At 49.5% G+C, this 13,232-nt stretch overlaps 5 protein-coding genes across 5 annotated transcripts; 2 read left to right on the top strand and 3 right to left on the bottom strand.

The window, feature by feature from the left end:
* Positions 1-345: 345 nt before the first annotated feature.
* Positions 346-1,072, bottom strand: VC83_09379 (uncharacterized protein; the record flags this gene model as incomplete). The annotated part of the gene is made up of 3 exons (XM_024472818.1): positions 346-536; positions 816-952; positions 975-1,072. 3 exons carry the CDS (start codon positions 1,070-1,072, stop codon positions 346-348), a joined length of 426 nt encoding a protein of 141 aa, XP_024319640.1.
* A 2,151-nt stretch (positions 1,073-3,223) lies between these two features.
* Positions 3,224-8,176, top strand: VC83_09378 (uncharacterized protein). Its single transcript, XM_024472817.1, has 8 exons — positions 3,224-3,477; positions 3,540-4,199; positions 4,267-4,443; positions 4,529-4,600; positions 4,649-5,164; positions 5,215-5,359; positions 5,403-7,508; positions 7,601-8,176. The coding sequence occupies exons 2-8, from the start codon at positions 4,176-4,178 to the stop codon at positions 7,627-7,629; spliced, it is 3,069 nt and encodes a 1,022-aa protein (XP_024319638.1). The 5' UTR covers positions 3,224-3,477; positions 3,540-4,175; the 3' UTR covers positions 7,630-8,176.
* A 247-nt stretch (positions 8,177-8,423) lies between these two features.
* Positions 8,424-9,853, bottom strand: VC83_09377 (uncharacterized protein). Its single transcript, XM_024472816.1, has 3 exons — positions 9,711-9,853; positions 8,654-9,654; positions 8,424-8,597 (listed from the first exon to the last, which is right to left on the bottom strand). Exons 1-3 carry the CDS (start codon positions 9,711-9,713, stop codon positions 8,531-8,533), a joined length of 1,071 nt encoding a protein of 356 aa, XP_024319639.1. The 5' UTR covers positions 9,714-9,853; the 3' UTR covers positions 8,424-8,530.
* Positions 9,854-10,048: 195 nt separating this feature from the next.
* On the bottom strand, positions 10,049-12,033 carry OLA1 (Obg-like ATPase). Its single transcript, XM_024472815.1, has 4 exons — positions 11,760-12,033; positions 11,608-11,679; positions 11,069-11,554; positions 10,049-10,885 (listed from the first exon to the last, which is right to left on the bottom strand). Exons 1-4 carry the CDS (start codon positions 11,832-11,834, stop codon positions 10,334-10,336), a joined length of 1,185 nt encoding a protein of 394 aa, XP_024319646.1. The 5' UTR covers positions 11,835-12,033; the 3' UTR covers positions 10,049-10,333.
* Positions 12,034-12,173: 140 nt separating this feature from the next.
* VC83_09375 (uncharacterized protein) lies at positions 12,174-13,223 on the top strand. Its single transcript, XM_024472814.1, has 2 exons — positions 12,174-12,448; positions 12,527-13,223. The coding sequence occupies exons 1-2, from the start codon at positions 12,341-12,343 to the stop codon at positions 13,172-13,174; spliced, it is 756 nt and encodes a 251-aa protein (XP_024319642.1). The 5' UTR covers positions 12,174-12,340; the 3' UTR covers positions 13,175-13,223.
* Positions 13,224-13,232: the final 9 nt, after the last annotated feature.

The raw sequence follows: 13,232 nt of genomic DNA, 5'->3' as shown, positions 1-13,232 counted from the left end.
TACGTCTCTAATAACTAAAATCCTTGTCTTAGTATTAAGACGAGTCTAGAGAGACTTGGTAGGTAGGTGATGGCTTAGTCTTGCTATAAGAGGCAGACTGTTGCTAATATTAATGTCGTTAACAATGTTAATATTAGCATATGCATTACTAAGTAGGCTTAGAGAGGGAGGAAGGAAGTTGCTAGGGCTAGTTACTTAGCCCTAATTCACATTATTCGTAGCTATAGTTAGTATATAGAGTATATAGATAATATATATATGGGCAAAAACTCCATATACCCAGTAAAACAATAAAATAAATTCTATATACCCAGTTCCATCCCACGTGACCCACCCAAGCCCAATCTAGAAACTCCCCCCGTTCTCATATGAGAACGGGCTGTAAACCCCCCCGTATACCCCCCTGTTCTCATATGAGAACGGGCCAATTATTAGGCCTGCGGCAAGTCCTGGAATTATGCCCAGGCTCGCCACAGGTGCCGCAGCATGTAAGGATGCCTTCTTGTCCCTCACTCTAAGTAGCAGACTCTGAGTAGCTGCGGATCACGTGTGATCATTTGGGCGGGCTAACTGAGTCAGATGGGTTTCGGGTACTTGAGGTAAATGACTCATGAGGTTCCCCCTGGTCACGTGTGATCATTGGGGTGGGCTAACCGAGTCGGATGGGTTTCGGGTACTTAAGGGAATTGACACACGGGGTTCCCCCTTCATCTTTTTTGTATCCTTCGTAGTAGACCTATAGGATAGCATCCGTTTAGCCTCCGACTCGCACTCTCATATGCTATTACTGTGAGCTGGGTGCCCTGTGTTCTTACATTCAGCGTGTGCGGACCAAGTCCAGCACAGCTGCAACGACTGCCCCAAGTGGCAGAAGTCCTCCGTGATCCTGGCTAGCCCGGCATCCTTGAGGACGCCAGGCACAAACGGCGGTTGCCCCGTCTTTGTCCCTCTTCTGGAGCTGCCAGGAGAACTACTCATTGACGGCCCAGTCATCCAGGGCGCGGGACCAAGCGTCCAAGTCGAGGAACTCGCTACTGTCGACAGGGGCAGCAAGTTCAGCTAGCGAGGCCATCATAGGAGGCAGGGGCAGGGGCAGGGGAGGCAGGGGAGTTTTTGCCTCGTGCGAGGGCTTCCGAGGGGGGTTTCGAGGGGGTTGGAGGAGGGAGGGAGCCTGGGAGGTGTCAGTGGGGTTCTGTGGTGGAGGGGAGGAAGGGAAGGGGGAGGAGGTTTTGGGGTCTCAATTGACCACTGACTTACCGTGCAATTGAGCTGGTATATTGCCAGCTAAATTGCTTCAAAAAGGCCATATTGTAATGGTGGGTGCACCAGATGTGAGAATCTAGCCACCCAAGGAAGGGATGATTTTACTAAGACAACACACTGTCTTAGGAAAAAGAGCCAAAGGGTCGTAGCTTAGACTATTCCACAACACAGCAATCAGGTGTATGATGTAGTGGAGTGGTTTAGACAAGTTGTAACAAATGTTGAGTCTCAGAACTCAGGGATAAGTCAAGAGGTTAGCACCTCACTGACTTTTCAGAAACAAGGAGTAACAAGATCAATGCTTGGAAGCTTGGAAAAGACGTGGAAGTATGTGATAGTCGATTTACTGTATTGTCTGCTTGCCCTTTCTTAAGGAAAGGGCAATCCTATTATGATAAAGGAGTGTAGTTCTCTCATTTTCCAAGACTTTCCATGACTAACCAGGCTTGGTAACTGTAGTCGACGTAAGAGAATCCCATAGAACCATCTCCTAAGTTCCTAGCCTATAGGAAGTGAAAGGAGGTCCAAGGTCAGAGTACCCCTATAGACAAATTATGTCATAACTTAACCAATCTTGTGGGTAACTAAGGAGCGATGACGTGTAATGAATCATAGAGGGTTGTAGAAGCTTTTGGAGCTATCATTCATGTTCCTAGGCCTCTAGTTGATAGAGATATGTCATGTGTAGTATTAGCCCAGTAACTAAGGAGTGATGTCATGTAATGAATCATAGAGGGTTGTAGAGATATGCTATGTGGTCATATCGGCCCAGTAACTAAGGAGCAATGACGTGTAATGAAGATGACCTTAGAGAGATGATTGAATTGGCTCAGAAGATTGACAATCGTCACTACGAACGGCAACTCGAGAAGAAAGGGGGACCATCATAGAGGGTTGTAGCAATTGTTGAGTAGTATTGCTCTTGTTGTTGGTGTGACAAGCCAAAATATGTATAGTGACTTGTAGGTTTGAGGAGGAGATTTCTAAGTTTGCTCTTGAGTTTGATAGCAAACTGAGTGCAACGAATGTCAGTATGACGCATATGAGAGCACATACTCTCAAATGAGAGTACGCCTGTCATTGGCACGTTAATCTTTCCAAAGGAGGGTTAGCGGCCAACTGGGTAGATGGAGTTTTCTTACTGGGTATATCGAGTTTTTGCCCTATATATATTATCTTATGTCATTAGAGTAGAGCCTCTGCTAAGGTCTAATTTTATACACTAATCTACATGTAGGCACGTCTAGGTATGACCTTATGTAGACGTGAGGACATACTTACATATGCTTTGGGTTTGGCGCCAGCAAGGTGGCGCCCGCTAGCATGGGGGTATTATAGGGGGGCTATAGGGAGGGGGTGGTGTAGATCTTACTGCTAACGGTATGTAATCATGTTATGTTCTCCTAGCTGAAACCCTCTATTGTGGTATCACATGATTGCTAGCCTCGAGCCGTGTTTAAAGTGGGACGAATGATACGACTAATTGCGGGCATTCCAACAGGCGTAATTGCTTTTGTTAATCGGGCGCTGTTGGCCACTAGAGTTTCCAGAATTATCGGGGTTGTGCCGGCCCGGGCAACAGCAGGAAACGACGACGACCAACGCCGCCTTGTCCCTAGTGTTACCAAGTCTAGATCGTGCGACGACACCGATCGTCATGCCAGATCTGTAGCACAAATACGCTGTGACTGTCTCTGTATTTTAGCGCGTGAAGGGTGCCTAGAATCTCGAGCAAGAAAGGTAAAGAGCCGATTTGCGAATCCTTGGTGTATAATCTCAGGGGGGACTCGATTGGCTTGATGCCGTCGTTCTGATCTGCAAGCCGGGTCACAATGGGCTGGGGATGACTTGTGGCCGAAAGAATACGGGTATATCCTATACAGTCATGACGCGTTAAGTCGATACTCGATTCACGTTACGTCGATACGTTTTGCTGGCCTCAACCCCCCTGTCCACTACCAAAATACGTTCGATATCTCGATATTTACCCTATCTCGATGGTATTTACGGGACCCGAGCTATCGACTTAACGGATTATGACTGTATGCTCGAAATCAAACTGCAGACAAGAACAGAGCAGGGTATCTCTCTCCATTGCTTGAGCATTTACCAGCGTAGGTTTTGGTTGGTGGTTTCAGCGGTAAATCCTCCGCCCTGAGACTCCTGGGTGGCACCACTAAATCAAACATGGCGAGATAATCATATCGGGATATGGTAAGCTGGAATCCATCCCACTAGGTAATAATGTGTCACGAGGCTGCGGCTTATGCAACAAGGCTGACGAGTCCAACAACGTATGGCTCATCTATTTTCAAGATCGACTATAGCAAACCCAATTAGTACTCTTCTTTAGTGTTTATTTTTCTAAGGGATTAAGGACGAGTTGGAATGTGACTCAACTAATAGTCGTGCATCAACGTTGGTTTCGGACATCATTGCCATTGTTCGGCGTCTCTCTTCTCACACAGCCACTGGCCACCAACGAGGCCATAGATCTCAACAAGGATTTATCACTCGAGAATTCCCCATTGTCAAAATCCACGCCACGCAATAAAACGACAAAGGTTGAAAAGAGGATAGTACGCCCGAGTATAATAAATTGTGGGTAGCTCGCATATAACAGGCAGTCTCACTCGCCTCAGGAGGGGAATATCCGCCAAGGTTGCAGGCACAACATCCATACGTTCCTTCCTCCGTGTAACCAACCCACTGAGACAACGCGCCACAGATTTTTCTTTCGTCTTTATCTTCCTCAACCTCTACTATCTCCCTTCGTCCGCAAGGAGACCTCTTTCATCAACTCATGAATTGACTCTATAACAGCACTCTTACAGGAAGCCCGCTAGTCCCAACCGTCTCAATCAATAGCAGGAAAACCACTCATACCGCTGGCGTTTGGCAGCCCAATTGAAATGGATTCAACACGTCCGCATCAGGTAAATCTTCCAGCCACCAAATATGATGCTTTTTATTGTTGACTACATGCTAAAATCATTCCAACAGGCCACTCTGGCTATGGGAGTCATACACTACGGCTACCCAGCACTATCGCTCCTGTATTTCATATTTACGTCTACGCTTGGGTTTTGCACGACACCTGCAGCTGCCAAGAAGAAAAGCGAACAATATGACAAACGACGAGCCCTTCTGTCACTTATGGTTATGGTTGTAGGAACATATGTAAGCCTCCCTTGCCCTGTTGACACGGAGAATGGTTTTTTGCGAGCAACAACCAAACGATAGGCATGCTAACTCTGACCTATAGGCTGCCAATTCCGTCAATATCTTAATTCGGATGCTCGTTGATAGGCCATGGGCCGCAGAGCAGCACGAGACAGTAAATCATCGACGTCTATTACCTTCAAATTTATACTGACTTTGACAGGTTTACCTCGTCTCATCCTTTCTGACATGGTTGATTCTGACTTCGGCGCTTCTGGAGTTTGAGTTGCCGGTGTGGTATCCACACTATGGAGCATCAGCGATAGCTGCTCTATCTGAAATCGCGCTTTTCATTCTTTCCAATATCTTCATTCGCAAGTATGGATTGTTCGACTTGATTTCATTGTCCATTCAAGGTGTGCGGATATGTACGCTGGTAATATTGCTGTCGTTCTACGCGACGCTTCGAAACCGCAAAAGTTTCGACGAACACGATGAAGAGTGCCAGTCTCTGCTTCCCCATAGCTCCAAAACTAACGGGACTGCAAATGGGAATGGTGCCAGCTATGGGGCTACGACAAACTCTTCAGAAACTGCAAACGATAATTCCAAGGATGGCAGTTCGTCAGACTCTGACGAAAATGATATCTATTCCAAGCGACGCAATAAAGCCCAGGAACGAGTACAGAAACGATTGGAAACCGACGGAAACTGGTGGGCATATGTGAAAGGCTTTTCGGTATAGTGCACTGGAAATACGATTACACTGCAATTGCTAACTCCTCCAAGATTTTTATTCCACACGTGTGGCCAGTCCATGATAGAGCCATGCAACTTCGCGCTGTTGCAGTAGGAGCCTGTCTTTTGACGGGCAATTTTCTAAACATTATGATACCACGACAGCTGGGTGTGGTCACCGACGCTCTTGTCAAAGGTAGGCACCTATTCCAGATTCCTGACATTTCTAACTTTTGTAGGAAATTCTCCGTGGTTTGCAGCGACAGTATATGCTTCCCTGACATTTTTGAATTCTGGTAGCTGCATTGGCTGGGTGCAGTTTTGGTTATGGCGACCTCTTGAACAATACGCCGAACAGTCACTGAGTACTGCATCTCATCAACACGTAATGAGCTTGTCGTCGGATTTCCACGAGGGCAAAGACTCCGCAGACATTCACCGCGCCGTTAACCAAGGACAGTCGGTCACCAAGCTCGTAGAAATGATGATTTTTGAGGTTATGCCCATGATGATTGATCTCTCCGCTGTTTGCATATACTTGAACTACCTCTTCGGTCCATACATGGGACTCATTCTAGCTGTTACAAGTGTCGTATTTGTGTACTGCACTACGAAGCTAGTGTCACTGGCGACCAACAAACGTAGGCAGTACATGAAAAGCTACCGGAAAGAGTGGCTATCAGTTTACACAAGCATCGACAATTGGCGAACGGCCAGTTACTTCAATAACATCCCGTACGAAGAAAACCGGTACTCCTCGAATGTGAAGAATCGGCTGCGACGGGAGAAGGACTACCGGTTAGGGATATTTCTTGTCGGCGCTGTTCAAATCTTCGCCCTTACAGTCGGTCTCGTCGGTGCATGCTTCCTTGCTATATACCAAGTTATGCGCAATGAGAGATCACCTGGAGATTTTGTCATTCTTTTGACCTACTGGGCACAGCTCAGGGGGCCTCTGACATTTTTCAGTAACGCCTACAAGAAAATATCCGAGTCCCTGATGGATGCCGAGCACTTGCTGGAACTATTTCGAGCCAAACCTACTGTCGTGGACAGAGAGGATGCACAGCCATTGGTTTTCAAAAAAGGCGAAGTGGTTTTTGAAGATGTACACTTCCACTATGAGGCTCGAAAGGAGACCCTTAGAGACATCAACTTTTCCGTTCCCGGCGGCTCAACAATTGCTCTCGTAGGCGAAACTGGAAGTGGAAAATCAACGATACTCAAGCTTCTCGACCGATTTTACGACGTTACTGATGGCAGCATAAAGATTGACGGGCAAGACATCCGGGATGTGACCGTAAGAAGTCTTAGAGACAAAATTGGAGTCGTACCCCAGGACCCAGACCTTTTCAACGAGTCCATCCTGAACAATATACGTTATGCCAGACTGGGATCCAGCATTGAAGACGTCCATGAAGCCTGCAAAGCAGCTGCTCTCCACGATAAAATCTTGTCGTTTCCTGACGGTTATCAATCGGTTGTTGGCAGTCACGGAGTACGACTTTCTGGTGGCGAGAAGCAACGCATCGCCATTGCTCGAGCAATTCTAAAACGTCCAGAGATAATAGTTCTTGATGAAGCAACTAGCGCAGTTGACAGTGCTACCGAGCAGTTAATACAAAACGCATTTAGGGAACTATGCAGAGGGCGAACCACTTTTATCGTCGCCCATCGCCTTTCCACGATAATGAGAGCAGATCGCATTTTGGTTATCAAAGACGGAGAAATTATCGAGAACGGCTCTCACGACGAGCTTATCCATGCAAAGGGCAAGTACACTGACCTGTGGTCGAAGCAACTTTTTGTGAAACCAGGAGAGAGTCTTTCGTCTCCTGGGAGCCCAAAAAATTCCGACGCTACCATTGTAAACGATGTTCAAAAGCAAAAAGGAACCACGACTCTTGCTGCAGCATTGCAAAAGACAGACCATTTTGAGAAGGACTGTTCAGTAGCCTCAGCAGATGGGCCCAAGGTGAACAAAACCAAACTCAAGGCGGACAGTCCAGAGTTTGTGCCTGTCCGTTTGAGGACTGCCACACAAGAACAGAATCAAAGTTCGGAATCAAGAGGTACTTTTGGCAGTGGAAGCTTGCACGACACGCAAAGCCAAGGCGAAAGTATGGTTTTCTCAAGCGGTTTCCATGGAACAGCCGAGACGAATGCGCTGTCCGAGAGGCCTGGAAATGCTAGTGGAGTAGATGAGCCCAAGGGAGGAAGATCAAGTGCCAAGCGCCCACTCTCTCGGTATGGGCGTCGAAACCATACGAAGAGCGATCCAGCGAGCTATGTAAATGGTCCCTCGAACAAGACTGAGGCGTCTGGGAGTGGAATAAACAGCTCTGGTGAGATACAACTATCATTTGCCCCCTATGTCCAGGCAGTACGACATCTTCGTTTGTAACCTTGTGTTAATGATATGCTAATATAAAAATAGAATCATCGACGCGTGACAGCCCCAAGTGATCCACCGCCTTGTCATTCGGACAGTTGAAGTCGCGGGAGGCCTTGCCGACGCGGTCGTCATTGGAGGCTTAGAAGCAAGGTCAGTCGCAGCTCCGCTTTGTCGGTGCAAAGTAAATCGCGCGACGATTCTGCTGATACCGGGGCTCCGCCGATGGGTCTCTCCACTATACCTGCCGACAGATTTCTGTAATCTCATGGTCACCCGCACAGAAATCTTTCGACGCAGCATGATTGCCCTCGTGGGATATCTTAGGGGGGCGGACGAACGGCGAAAAGGGTGGCGAAATCGGAGCAGGTTCATATGGGCATCTGAAGGGAAGAGTTTCAATTTCATATCTCGGTTTGAAAAAGGCATTTTTATCCCATTGGCAACATTTGTCGGTCTATACAAGCTGCGTCGGAGAACATTTTTAGAGGTTTTAGAGGTATAAATGGACTGGCGGCGAAGCGCAGGTGAGCATCAGCTTTGTAGTCTTTAGGTTAAGGAAAAGTTTAGTTTCAGTAGTTATCTATCTCGTTGGTGCATCATTAGATTTGGTACTGTCCGTTTGTATTCCTCGAGACTTTTAAGAAATATGTTGTGTGGTGAATATGTGGGCCGAGGTGAACGTGGCGAGGACTCAAAATTGGGAATATCAAAGCTCCAACTCTACCTTCGCGAGGCCAAAGACTCAATTGATAGCTCATTGGGGGGTTCAACTGAAGCTCCCTCGCACAAATTAGTTCAAGCTATACACGTAAAGGCTGCCCAAGACTTGCAGCGCAATCCACAGACGTTCACTTTGCAAATTCAGCCTGGCACTTATGGGACATTAAAGTATTTCTCTATCCAATCTTTATGTTGTACCCAAACGAAAGTCGTGGCATCATATCCTCATACTCCAGTCGCAGCCCTTCAAACTTAGTTTCCAGCTCCGCGTCCAGCGCCACCAGCGCCACGACCAGCACCGCCCATCATATTCCTCGCCCTAGGGACATGTATTAGCGTCAATCTTCCAACCTGAGCACGGAAGGAAAAACTTACATCTCGGCAATGCTGGGATCCTGCATCAAGCTTGCCAAATCTGGGGTTCCGGCACCCTCTCCCCCGCCACCACCACCACCGAATCGGCTCGCCATGTCCCGTAGTTGCGGGTTGCTCATCAGGTTGTTCATCATGTCCGGGTTGCTCATCAGGTTCTGCGCCATCGACGCAAACATTGGGTTGCTCATGATGCTGCTCAAATCCGGCATCCCTCCTGCTCCGCCTGCACCACCCCCGAACATCCCCGCCAACGAGCTCAAATCCGGCATTCCCCCAGCACCGCCCGCACCACCAAGACCCCGCGCACTTGGCAGCTCATCATCATCCCCGCCGCTGGTCAGAGCCTCCTGCTCAGACTTCCTCTTCGCCGTCTCAAATCCCCTCCTCATTGCCTCGCTTCCTCCGTTCCCTTCATACTCGATGCCCTTCTCATACGCCTCCATGCTGCCCTTGGCGTCGCCGAGGGCGAAGCGCGCTAGTCCGAGCCGCGACCACGCCTTCGTGTACTTTGGGTCCGCAGCGACGGACGCCTCTGCGTCGGCACGCGCGGACTCGTGGTCCTTGGATGCCGAGTAGGCGGCTGCGCGGTTGGAGAGGAAGATTGGGTTTCCTGGGACGAGCGCGAGGGCTTGGGTGTACAGGTCGATGGCGGAGGCGTAGTCCTTGGTCGCCATGGCGGAGTTGCCGCGGCTCTTGAGCGACTCAGCCCGCTTCTTCTCCTCGTCGGTTGGGGCGGCTGCGGAGGGTGCAGGGGCGGCAGCCGAGGCGGAGGAGGAGGCGGCTGTCTTGGAGCGCAGGTTCTCGTAGACGCTATATACCTGGAGGAGCGACTGGGACTCGGTCGATGGTCCAGAGGGCGTCACGTTGAAAGCCTCGGAGATGCAGTTCGTGGCGATCTCGATGGACTCGGCGTCGTCGGCGGTGAGGGTGCCATCTTTGAGGGAGGTGTTGAGGAAGTCAATGATGGACAGCGCGAGGCGCTGCTTGGTTGTTTGAGTCGCCTGGATCACGGTTAGAGGGGTCTGCTGAACTGTACACAGGGATTGGGTGAACTCACCATTTTTGCGACGGGTAATGATGCAAGTTTGTAGGTTTGTTGAGTTGGGTGGGGGTGAGGTGGGAGAAGGCGATGGATGCAGCTGGTGCTTTATGAACGTGTGCGCTAGGGAATTTGGGTCTGGCGGGGCAAGGCCTTTTTCGAATTTATCAAAACGTGGTACCTTAGCTCCAAGCGACGAAACCAAAACGTATGAGAAAGCTATAATATGGGCTAAACAGTGCTAAATGAAGCTAAATAGGCTTCATATTTTGGTTTTTGGGTGAGTATGTGTCCTTCACTGATGCTAGATTAATAAAAATCCAGTCTTTGTTTTAAAACAATTGATTTATGGAATAGCATTGAATACTGTATAGTCACACGAGAAAATATATCACACAATCCACCAGACCCACACATTGATTTATTAAGTTCATTGCCTCACAGTTTACGGCATACGCTTTGTATTATGGCTGCTTATCCGTAGATTCTACGGAATACCCTCATTCTATGTGAGTGATTGGGTTCATTTCCGCCAACGCCAACCCAACCCAACCCTGCCTCAGCTATACAAAAGACATAGCGTCAAAAGGCATGCAACCACAACATATCTTCTTTATTAAGATTTATTAAGATATGTAGATTTAGCTCTTTGCGGCTCCAGCCTTGATCAAAAGGATGTCACCATCGTTAACCACGTAGTCCTTGCCCTTGGTCTGAATCTGTCCCTTTGCCTTAATCTCAGCCTCGCTACCAAGCTCCTTGAGTTTCTCAAAGTTGTAGACAATGGCCTGGATGAAAGTCTTCTCGAAATCACCATGGATGACACCAGCCGCCTGAGGTGCCTTGGTGCCGTTGCGGATAGTCCACTGGCGGACCTCATCGGTTCCAGTCGTGAAGAAGCTGCCGAGGTTCAGGACCTTGCGCATGGTGACGACGATCTTGGGGAGGGCGGACTCGACGCCGAGAGACTTCAGCTCAGCCTGGACCTCCTCCTCAGTCTCGAAGCGGGTCAAACGCTCCTCGAGGCAGACGGACAGGGGAAGAATTGGGTCTCCAGCGGCGTGCTCCTTCAGCCACTCTGCGATCTTGCCGAGATGCTTGTTCTTCTTGCGGATGTAATCTTTCTCGCTGAGGTTGACCAAGTACACGACGGGCTTGGCGCTGAGCAGGAACAGAGGGTTGATGTGCTCGACCTGTATTGTTGGTCAGTATCCAAGACGCTAATGTATTATCATATAATATTGAAGATGTTGTAATCAGAACATGTTTCTTATCTCATGGTGCACGTTGTGCCTCGACGAGCTGGGTTATATATCTGGTCTCTTGACCATTTGTCATCATATAAAGGGGGGGAAGATAAAAAGCGGTCAACATACCTCTTTTGGTGTCCAGGTGCCCTTGCGGACATCCTTGCCATCCTTCAGCATGGCAAGGACCTTCTCGATGGTAGCCTCCTCCTCCTTGAGCTTCTTGACCTCAAGACTCTGGCCACCACGACGGGTAAGCTTCTTCATGGCCTCGAGCGCCTTCTCGGTGAACTCGATGTCCTTGATGCGCAGCTCCTCGCTGATAATGTCCAAATCTCTGCAGGGGTTGACATCACCCTCGACGTGAATAATCTCGGCATCATCGAAGCAGCGAACGACCTGGAAGATGGCATCGACGGCACGGATATGCGACAAGAAAGCGTTTCCGAGTCCGGCACCGGTGGAGGCACCACGGGTCAGACCAGCAATATCGTAGACTGTCAGGTTGGCAGGCACGCGGGATTTGGGGTTGTATTTCTCGCAGAGCCAGTCGTATCTCTCATCGGGCACAATGACGCGCGCCTCCTCGGGGTCGATGGTGGCATATGGGAAGTTCTACGTCCCATCAGCAAGAGCAACGTGCGGGGGCAGGTGTGTAGTCAACATACGGCGGGGTTTCCGAGCGAGCACTTGGTGATAGCTTGGAAGAGCGTGGACTTTCCGACGTTGGCAAGGCCGACCTGAGATTTTCGTCAACGACGTTACTTTTTATTCATCATCGCGATGGCTGGCTGGTGGTGGTGGTAGTGGTCGAACATACGATTCCGCTCTTCAAGCTGTTGCCAGGTCGGCCCAAGAGGACCTTCTCCTCCACGGCGGCCTTCTTTGGTGGCATCTTACGACTTTTTGCGTAAGTTCTTGATTGAGAAGTGTAAACCGTGCAGCTAAGCAGGTTCTTGTGTACGATTGCAGTTCTTGCTGCAGATCGAGTAAAAAGATGAAATATAGAAGAAGAAGCGATGCGCAAAGCACCAGGAGAAGTAGTGTGTGGTGTTATGGTGGCGGTTGGAGGGGCTAACTGGGGGGAGGGAAGGAGGGGGAGGTAGTGGGAAGGACGTGTGTGGGAACCCCCATAGGTCGCTGTCCGGATTAATCTTGGTCCCTCGGATCATAGTTGATACGCGCCGATCCTTCCTGATTATCACGCAAGGTAGCGCGAGTTAGGCCGATAAGCCTAAACCCCAGTCTGAGACCCATCCAAGCTCCTACATTCCTCAAAACCCTAGAAACGGATACATACCACCCCTTGAACCGATTCTGGGCATCATCTTCTCAATCCTAATAGCTCTCTTTCTACACATTTCACCACCGTTTCCCTCTTTCTGGAGCTTAACCGCCACCATGCCTCCCAACAAACCCTCCAAAGGGCGTCATTCGGGTTCGAGACATCGACACACTTTATCGCTGCAAAAGACCGAAGTCATGATCAATGTCTATGATCTGCTGCCTGTATGTTATCTGCCACCCTGTTTTATATTTATTTGGTGAAACTGGTCTCTATGGCACGACGCTGACTGTACGATGTAGCCTGGCAAGTTCTCGACAGTTCTGTGGGCAATAGGCTCCTCACTCCTCCACTCTGGCGTCGTCATCAGCGGAAAAGAATACGCATACGGCGGGCACGACAAGCGCGGCATGACGGGCGTCTACTGGACGAGGCCGCAGTCTGAACCACCTGGAGGCACGTTCAAGTGCGAGGTCCTCCAAGGCTTCACCTTGGCACCCGCAGAAGAGATAGAAGCCATCATCAAGGCAGCTTCCGAAGAGTTTCAAGGAACGTCATACAATATCCTCACACGAAACTGCAACCACTTCACATCATACCTGTGTGAGAAGCTGACCGGGAGACCTGGGCCCGGCTGGCTTAACCGGGCAGCTAGCATCGGTATCGCTTTGCCATGCGTCGTACCGAAAGAATGGATCGCCCCCCCGGACTTCGACACTGCAGATGGAGAGTTGGTTGATGGAGACGAGGATGATGCAAATGAAAGTTCAAGGATGCTTCCTACGCGGCAATACCGACGTAGCTTCAGCGACGAGACAGACGATGACGAGTATGAGAACGACAGGGAAAGAAGGAACGGTGCGAAGGGGAAGGGAAAGGCTCCCATCAGGGATACATCTGGGCGAGTGGTGCCACCAGCAGAACGGGCTCCTTTACCACGAGGCATCTGATCTACCCTCACGACCTATATGCAACCACGACATTCTTTTAGCAAGGGAGGGCGGGCGG

Source organism: Pseudogymnoascus destructans (genome assembly GCF_001641265.1).
Source record: "Pseudogymnoascus destructans isolate 20631-21 unplaced genomic scaffold scaffold_45, whole genome shotgun sequence".
NCBI classification, from domain to species: domain Eukaryota; kingdom Fungi; phylum Ascomycota; class Leotiomycetes; order Thelebolales; family Thelebolaceae; genus Pseudogymnoascus; species Pseudogymnoascus destructans.
This window is presented reverse-complemented; position numbering and strand designations above follow the sequence as displayed.